This window comes from Haliotis rubra, unplaced genomic scaffold (genome assembly GCF_003918875.1).
Source record: "Haliotis rubra isolate DU_JTF1 unplaced genomic scaffold, ASM391887v1 Scf14, whole genome shotgun sequence".
Classification (NCBI taxonomy): Eukaryota; Metazoa; Mollusca; class Gastropoda; order Lepetellida; family Haliotidae; genus Haliotis; species Haliotis rubra.
This window is the reverse complement of record NW_025765336.1, coordinates 983,036-993,565: the sequence shown is the minus strand read 5'-3', so window position 1 is coordinate 993,565 and position 10,530 is coordinate 983,036. Positions and strand designations below refer to the sequence as shown.

General features: G+C 45.9%; 1 protein-coding gene across 1 annotated transcript; it reads right to left on the bottom strand.

Annotated features, from left to right (window-relative positions):
- Nucleotides 1-8,316: 8,316 nt before the first annotated feature.
- Nucleotides 8,317-9,129, bottom strand: LOC124268775 (protein TRACHEARY ELEMENT DIFFERENTIATION-RELATED 7A-like). The gene has a single exon (XM_046703799.1). The coding sequence runs from the start codon at nt 9,127-9,129 to the stop codon at nt 8,317-8,319; it is 813 nt and encodes a 270-aa protein (XP_046559755.1).
- Nucleotides 9,130-10,530: the final 1,401 nt, after the last annotated feature.

Below are 10,530 nucleotides of genomic sequence, written 5' to 3'. Positions count from 1 at the left end.
CCGCCGTGATATAGCTGCAATATTGCTAATAGAGGCATAAGACTAAACTCACGCCTTTACTTTGACATGAATATTTAATTCAGTACAAACGGACTGGTGGGTCCCTGTCTCAACCCACCAGTTATGGGTCACGGAGAAAGCCCAAGACATCGGCGTGGCCTTGTAATGTAGGTCACGTACAGTGTACCAAACTTGAGCTCGACCGAAGACACAACCCAGAATCGCTTTCTTCTAAGTACGGGTCACGGGGTTCTTCTTTTGACCTGTTTTCTTTTCAAAATCTCTACCAGCCACCGAATATCTACGTAATTTGTTAACTTTTTCTAGCTCGCTGGTATAGAGCGTGCCTATCACCTGTTCAGCGTGAAAATCGTTCAGTTTATAATATGTAAACGTGTTTCTCTTGTAACGTCGAGACACTTAAAACAATTCTCCTGTTCACCTGACATCGAGTTCCTTGCTGAAAGGTTTCCTGAGATACTAAAATGAACTAAATCACCTAAATTAAATAAATATGTCTTGCTTTTGGGTTGATTGTTCTGAAATATTTCACATAGACATGTCCCCCATACCGCTACGTCATTAGTGTTAGTGTCTTGTTGGAGCGGTGGGGTAGCCTAATGGTTAAAGCGTCCGCTCGTCACGCTAAAGACCCGCGCTCGATTCCCTACATAGGTACAATGTGTAAAGCACATTTTTGCTGTCCCCGCTGTGATATTGTTGGAATATTGCTAAAAGCGGCGTAATAACAGATGCCTTTACGGACTTGCGCAGGAGATAGTTGAGGACGAATGCAGTGCATGGTTGTAATTGAATATCAGGTCTGATAAGAACACTTGTTATTGTTACGAGCCATGTAATCAGAGACTTTAAGGTTCTAGTAAAACGTTCCATAAAACTATTTTTGATGTTTTCATTGCAAGCTATAGAGAGTGCTATATTTTGTTGTAGAATGAATACATGAATACATTTACACCTTTAAATTCACTACCCGCATCCACCCGTACCCTCTTTTTTCTTTGCTCGAGTATTTGTTTAAAAGTTAAAAAACCTTTTTTATCATTTAAGATGGATGTATTCCTGCCTGCAACACTGTAAAGTTGAATGGTTTTCACAGGTTAAAACACTTTTGTTGTTTTTCCTAATGCTTTTGATCAATGTATTGTTTAGGCCAAACTCGATTATGTAAAAACCGCCATCATTCAGCTGAAATATTCCTGAATGCGGCGTTAGAAGAAAAAACCATGCAACGCAGCACTGGAAGCTACGTATTGTAACCATTGCCATAGACCTTACCGTGGACCTATCCTCACCTCTCGTCATCGGCGTGAACGTCTACAGTTTGCCCAACAACACGCCCAGGCGATACAGGCAATGGAGAACTGTTTTGTTCATTGCGTATCACAAATAACGTCAATGACGGACGTCGGTCTGGTCAGCCAAGGACGACAACTTCTTCAGAACGACTGTGTTACAAAACCGTGGTAAAATCATACATGAAATTCACAGAGAAACAAGTTTTAGAGTGAGTGGACAGACGATTCGTAATCGACTAAACAAGAGGACCCTGCATGCCTGGCGTCCACTTGTCATCCACCAAATGACGGAGCGTCACATTACTACATTACGTCGTTGGTGTCAAGAACTGGACCAATCATCGGTAGGTAAATGCTGTGTTTACTGATGAATCAAGGTTTACTTTGAACTTCCTTGACATGCACAACAGAGTTTGGCGCAGACAGAATACTCGCTTTCAAGCCAGTAACGTTAGACAAAACGATGGTGTTACCATCATGTGGGGTGGGATCACCGTGACTGACAGAACCGTCGTGTCACTTGGCAGTACTGCAGTGGCAACATCCTTGAAGCAAAAGTAGTGTCCTTTGAAGACCGACCTGAGCGTCATGTTTGGTTTCTGGAAGACAAGGAGGACACAGGGCTCGTATTGTTACTCCAAACAACATGATCACCGTACCATGGCCAGGGCTCAGTCCAGACTGGTCACTCATCGAATATCTCTGGGATATCCATGGGCGTGCGTACATCACCGTCAAACAACATGACCATTCTTAACGAATTTAGCGCTGCAGGGATAATGAGATGAACCAAGCTTACAAAGGACGTTTGATAAAGAGTATGCCTCGTTTGATTAGGACTGTGCCTCGTCGAAGCCGGGATTGTCTTGAGAATAGAGGCGGATCCATGCCAATCATCTAACAAAACATATGGTCATCTGATGTTCCAAACAGTCATGTGTCCCTGTAACACCGTTAAATCATTTATCTCTGAATCTGAGAATCACAAGAATCCATCTTTTCATGTCAAAAGGAGAGTGACTTACAAATCGTCGGAAAAACGGTATATCACTGACATCCGAGACAGGGTTGTTGTACCACATTTCGATACAGATATAGGCACTGAATGCCAGCATCTTGAAAACAAAAGTTCTTTTTGCGACCATAGTTATCAGCAGAACATAAGTCAATGTTTTGCCAGGTTTGCTTCTCACAATTAACTTAAGTTTTTCGACCATTTTGTGTTTAGATTTACCAAATAATATATTCCTTGAGGGTTTTGATAAGGTCATTTGCCATGGTTATTGGTAACATATTAATGCTATGAAATATGGCGTGTTGCAACACCTTTTCAATGTATTTTGATGACGTAAAGTCTCAATCTGACGCAAATGCATGGTGATAGTGATTTGGTAAAACAGTACAGACACAGAGTGAGAGAGTGAGTTTAGTTTTACGCCACTTTTAGCAATACTCCAGCAGTATCACGACAGCAATACCCCACCGTCCCTACAGACACTACTCACATAATATTAAGAGTCACCTTGTGCATAGTTGATAGTGTGGCTTAATTATTATGGTGAGTGCAAACCTCCCACACCTCCTCGAGTTACAAAATAAACAAGCCTTCACACATATACCCATGGCAAGACTACTGTGGTGAGTGAGTATAGTTTCTTTACGCCGCTTTTAGCAATATTCCAGAAATATCACGGCGGGGAGACACCAGAAATAGGGTTTCACACATTGTACCCATGTGGGGAATTGAACCTGGCCTTTCGGCGTCACGGGAGGACGCGTTTAAACCACTGGCCTACCCCACCGCCCCCTTCAGTAGAATGTTACACTCAGCATAAGGAAACGTGCCGTATTCGCTGTAAGCGTGTGTGCATTGCGGTGGAGTGCTTGAATAATGTTAGCGAGGATGACCACCCAATCACATAAGTCGCCTCTACCACAATTATGTATTCCAGATGGCCAATTCAAACTCTCATCTTCACCGGGGTTTGCAGATGGTAAATTGTACTTATCTCGCTACTGTTTCACTCATGGAAAGCCCATCAATGCATTACATGTTGAAAATTTTAACCAAAATATTAATTACTCCACATAAACTGGTTAAATGTCTTGAAAATAAGGAGAGTCCTGCTGTATCCAGAGTTAAGGCTGTGGAAGAAGTGACGTACCCCATACATGTCCTGCCTCGTGTTGTTTTTAACAGGCTGTACAAGAGCTGCATGTGTGGTAGGATGGCATGTATCGATGGTTACCGAAAGGACTACAACATCTGCAGCTACTGTTCGTCACATAATCTTTCCATGGCCATATTTTGCTTCATGAGCAACATGTCAATATCGGTTTCTTCAAAAGTTGGGTGCGCACCCCTGACACCATACCCCCCCACCCCACCCCCACCTCTGAGCCGCCTATGAGGTTTCAACTTTGTACAGTTACAGCTCCTGTCAATAAATGGAGTGGTAACAGTTGCCTCTTCTGATATTGCTGTAACACATGGATTCATATGTGTGAGATGATCTATGCAGTTGAACCCATCAGTGATGGTGTGGGGTTACGTTTCGTGTGACTACCAGTTGATCTCATTACAGTACTTTGAAACACAACGGTAGACGTTTTCGACAGGAAGTACTGGATACGGCCTTGGTGCCACATTTTGTTAACTTTCTATCATCAGACATTCATAGAGGATAACGCTAGGTCGTCTCGTGCCGTTATGACCCTTTTAGAGAACAATTCGATCGAAAACATTACCATGGCCTGAAGGGAGCCTCCCATATAAACCCCTTGAGCATCTTTTCGACTATGTTAGACGCCAAGTTCGAGCTGGACCTTATCCTGTTCAAAGTGAAGAATTGAGCCATTCACTGTATCGGGTATGACAGAGGAATAGGATGCTAATAATAGTGAGTGACTTTAGTTTTACGCCGTTTTGAAGTAATATTCTAGCAATATCAGGGTAGAGGAATTAGAAATGGGGAATCGAACCAGGGTATTCGGCGTGAAGAGCTAACCATCTCCATCACGCCACCTACACCCCCACACTCCACTCCATCTCCATCACTTCCACTCACTCCCTCTACACTCCACTCCATCTCCATCACGCTGCTCACCTCTACTCTCCACTACATCCCATCACGCCACTCAATTCCCCTACACTCCACTCCATCTCCATCACCCCACTCAACCCCTACACCCACTAAGCATCTCCATCACCCCACTCAATCTCCCTACACTCCGCTCCATCTCCATCACGCCACTCAATCCTCTACTTCCACTACATCTCCATCACGCCACTCAATTCCCCCTACACTCCGCCCATCTCCATCACGCCGCCTCACCCCCCTACACTCCACTACATCTCCATCACGCCACTCACTCCCTACGCCCCACTACATCTCCCCATTACCACACTCCACCCCCTACACTCCACTACATCCCCATCACGCCACTCAATTCCCCTACACTCCACTACATCTCCATCACACCACTCAAATCCCCTACACTCCACTACATATATACCACTCAATTTCCCACCTCACAACTATATGACAGAACACACACCACCTCATTACTACATCAACCACCTCACCACTACATCCCACACGTCACAACTACATCCACCACCTCACCACTACATCCACCACCTCACAACTACATCCCACACGTCACCACTACATCCACCACCTTACCACAAGATCCACCACCTCATCAATACATCCACCACCTCACCACAACATCCACCACTACATCCGCCACCTCACCTCTACATCCACCACCTCATCACTTCATCCACCACTTCATCATTACATCCACCCCACCACCACTACATCCACCACCTCACCACTACACCCACCACATCATCGCTTCATCCACCACTTCATCACTATATCCACCCCACCACCACTACATCCACCACCTCACCATTACATCCACCACGTCATCACTACATCCACCACCTCATCACTACATCCACCACTTCATCACTACATCCACCCCACCACCACTACATCCACCACCTCAACACTACATCCACTACTCTCATCACTACATCCACTACTTTTTAGTACTACATCCACTACTCATCTCACCACTACATCCACTACCTCACTACTACATCCACCACCTCTACCACTACATCCAGCACTTCTATCACTACATCCATCACTTCATCACTAAGCATCCATCACTTCATCACTACATCCACTATCTCACACCACTACATCCACCACTCTATCACTACATCCACTCACTTCATCACTACATCCACAACTCTCACCACTACATCCACCACTCTCATCACTACATCCACTACTTCATCACTACATTCACCACCTCATCACTTACATCCACCACTCACCACTAATACATCTACACCTACACTTCATAACTACATCCACTGCTTTTATCACTACATCCACTGCTTTATCACTACATCCACCACTTCATAACTACATCCACTGCTTTTATCACTACATCCACCACCTCATCACTACATCCACCACCTCACCACTACATCCACTACTTCTATAACTACATCCACTGCTTTTATCACTACATCCACTGCTTTTATCACACACATCCACCACTTCATAACTACATCCACTGCTTTATCACTACATCCACCACCTCCTATCACTACATCCACTACCTTACCACTAGATCCACCACTTCATAACTACATCCACTACTTTTATCATTAAATCAACTACTTCACTACTACATCCACCTCTTACCACTATACTACATCCACTACCTCGCAACTATATCCACTAATTTCACCACTACATCGACTACCTGCAACTATATCCACTATCTCACCACTAAGCATCTTACACCACTCTCACCACATACATCCAGCACTTCCTCATCACTACATCCACTACCTCATCACTACATCCACTACTTCTATCACTTACATCCACAACCTCACCACTACATCCACCACCTCAGCAACTTATATCCACCACCTTCACTACTACATCTGCCACCTGCAACTATATCCACCACTTCTCCACTGCATCCACCACCTCGCAACTATATCCACCACCTCCAACTACATCCACCACCACTTCATCACTACATTCACCACCTATCACTACATCCACCACCTCACTACTCATATCCACCACTCCTCATCACTACATCCACCACTTCATCACTACATCCACAACCTCTTACCACTACATCCACCACTCTCGCAACTATATCCACTACCTCACCACTACATCTGCCACCTGCAACTATATCCACCAGTACCTACTCACCACTACATCCACCAATCTCGCAACTATATCCACCACCTGCAACTACATCCACCACTTCATCACTACATTCACCACCTCATCACTACATCCACCACCTCACCACTACATCCACCATCTCACCACTACATCCACCGCTTTATCACTACATCCACCACTTCACCACTACATCCACCGCTTTATCACTACATCCACCACTTCACCACTACATCCACCACCTCACCACTACATCCACCACTTCATAACTACATCCACCGCTTTATCACTACATCCACCACCTCATCACTACATCCACCACCTCACCACTACATCCACCACTTCATAACTACATCCACCGCTTTATCACTACATCCACCACCTATCATCACTACATCCACCACCTTCACCACTACATCCACCACTTCATAACTACATCCACCACTTTATCACTACATCCACCACTTCATCACTACATCCACCACCTCATCACTACATCCACCACCTCACCACTAGATCCACCACTTCATAACTACATCCACCGCTTTATCACTACATCCACCACTTCATCACTACATCCACCACCTCATCACTACATCCACCACCTCACCACTAGATCCACCACTTCACCACTACATCCACCACCGCACCACTACATCCACCACTTCATCACTACATCCACCACCTCATCACTACATCCACCACCTCACCACTAGATCCACCACTTCACCACTACATCCACCCCACCACCACTACATCCACCACCTCGCAACTATATCCACCACCTCACCACTACATCGACCACCTCGCAACTATATCCACCATCTCACCACTACATCCACCACCTCACCACTACATCCAGCACTTCATCACTACATCCACCACCTCATCACTACATCCACCACCTCACCACTAGATCCACCACCTCACCACTACATCCACCACCGCACCACTACATCCACCACTTCATCACTACATCCACCACCCTCATCACTACATCCACCACCTCACCACTAGATCCACCACTTCACCACTACATCCACCCCACCACCACTACATCCACCACCTCGCAACTATATCCACCACCTCACCACTACATCGACCACCTCGCAACTATATCCACCATCTCACCACTACATCCACCACCTCACCACTACATCCAGCACTTCATCACTACATCCACCACCTCATCACTACATCCACCACTTCATCACTACATCCACAACCTCACCACTACATCCACCACCATACCACTACATCCACCACCTCATCACTACATCCACCACCTCGCAACTATATCCACCACCTCGCAACTATATCCACCACCTCACCACTACATTCACCACCTCGGAACTACATCCACCACCTCGCAACTATATCCACCATCTCACCACTACATCCACCACCTCGCAACTACATCCAGCACTTCATCACTACATCCACCCCACCACCACTACATCCACCACCTCGGAACTACATCCACCACTTCGCAACTATATCCATCATCTCACCAATACATCCACCACCTCACCAATACATCCACCACCTCACCACTACATCCACCACCTCATCAATACATCCACACCTCATTACTTTATCCCACACCTCAATACATTCACAACCTCACCACTAAATCCACCACCTCACCATCACATCCACCACCTCACCATCACATCCATCACCTCATCACCACATCCGACTGCTCAACACCCAACAACATCCCCAACACCAACACCTCTCCACTACAGCAACCACTATATTTCCCATCACACTACTACATGCACAACCACTACATCCTCTTTACACATGAGGTTGTGGATGTAGTGTTCATGTAGTGGTGAGGTGGGGGATGGATTGGTGACATTTGAATGTAGTGGTGAGATGAGGATGTAGTGGTGTGATGAGGATGTGTTGAGGAGTGGGATGTAGTGATGGGGTGATGGATGTAGTGGTGAGTTTGGGGGATGTAATGGTGAGATGAGGATGTAGTAGTAAAGTGGGGGATGAAGTGGTAAATTGGGGGATGGAGTGGTGACATATGGATGTAGTGGTGAGGAGAGGGATGTAGCGGTAGAATGAGGATGTAGTGGCGCGGGTGTGGATGTTATGGTGAGGTGAGGGATGTAGCTATGGAATGAGGATGTATTGGTGACGTGGAGTACGTAGTGGTTAGGCTGTTGATGTAGTGGTGTCCTGGGGATGTAGTAGCGAGGTGGGGGATGGAGTGGTGAGGTGGGGCACAGAGTGGTGAGGTGGGGCATGGAGGGGTGAGGTGGGGCATGGAGTGGTGAGGTGGGGTATGGAGGGTGAGGTTGGGCATGGAGGGTGAGGTGGGGATGTAATAGCGAGGTGGGGATGCAGTGTTGAGGCACGGAAATGAAGTGGTGAGGGATGGAGCTGTGAGGTGGGGGTGGGAGGGTGAGGTGGGCATGGAGTGTGAGGTTGGGCATGGAGTGGTGAGGTGGGGATGTAATAGCGAGGTGGGGATGCAGTGCTGAGGTGACGGAAATGAAGTGGTGAGGGATGGAGCTGTGAGGTGGGAGTGGTGAGGTGGGGCATGGAGTGGTGAGGTGGGGCATGGAGTTGTGAGGTGGGGTATGGAGTGGTAAGGGGCATGGAGCTGTGAGGTGGGGTGAGGAGTGGTGAGGTGGGGCATGAGTGGTGAGGTGGGGCATGTAGTGGTGAGGTGGGGTATGGAGTTGTGAGGTGGGGTATGGAGTGGTGAGGCGGGCTATGGATGGGTGAGGTGGGGTATGGAGGGGTGTTTTTTGGATATAGCGGTGATCATTATTAAGTCATTATTCAGTCACCCATAAACAACAATAAGCGCTTATTTCACAGATCAGACCACAACTTTATTTCCTTCTGTGGGAAGTGTCCTGTGAAATCAAATGTTTAAATTTGCTTTGTTTCCTTTAGCGCACATGGCTGTCAAGTGACGACCTCCTGGTGTGCTGTTCTCCGTGCTGGCAATGAGTCCCCAACCTTATACACGCATGCTAAGCGGTATTATGGTTCAGTATATTTTGACGTGGGAATTTAAACTGGGGTTATAATTTCGTCTTTTTTTTCTTTTGTTGTTGTTGAAACTGTATCTATCAATGAACGTAACTTCACAAGCACGTTGCAAGCTTGTGCAATTTCGAGGATGGAATTTTCAGGGTCAAGACAGTGTTTTGGTGAGAGTCAGTTGATTTCGAGTTCAAGGTCTTACACTCCCCAATTTCACAAAGTTCAGGTACTCTAAATTTGCACACAAGTTGTCAAAGTCAAAGACGAACAAGGCATCCCCAAGAGAAATTCACTTCTGGAGATCGAGTTTCCCATGTATTTATTCAGCAGTCCCATTCCATCCAGCATGTTGACAAAACAGGCGACATCATCCACTTCGGTGGGTTGAATCGGAATACTAACATTATTAACATAGAGGGTGATCTTTTTAAGCATAGGCGACTTAAAGTCACTTGTGCTTTCCCACTGACCTAGCGAGCGAAATAATGTGTGTATAATATAGTGGGCGATATCCCATGTTTATTGTAAACCAAAAGTCACTGTGTTCTTTAATCTGATTGGTTGAAAAACGCGATCAAATTGTATTTGATTCCCGAAAATTCTCTGCGTATTAATACATACAAACATCGCTCACACCATTGTATTGTTATGTCGTCAGCTGTCGTCATATTGTGACGTAAAGTCCGAATGACGTCACAAATCAGCAGTTCCAGATGCTACCATGGGAGACAGCCGAAGCGGCCGGCTGATGACATTTCAATGTTGTACCCGTACTCGATGTCACGGGAATATTTCATTTGAAACCTCCGGCTGACGCCGTCGGTTCCAAATGAATTCCCGTGCTTCAAATACTCAATAACACCCGGAAATTCGCCAACACATGATGTTTATTTCCTTATTTAACAATCTTCTAAAAGACAATGTCTTAAGGGCAGTGTTGCATGCGCATTTCTGTTAAGAATGAAGTT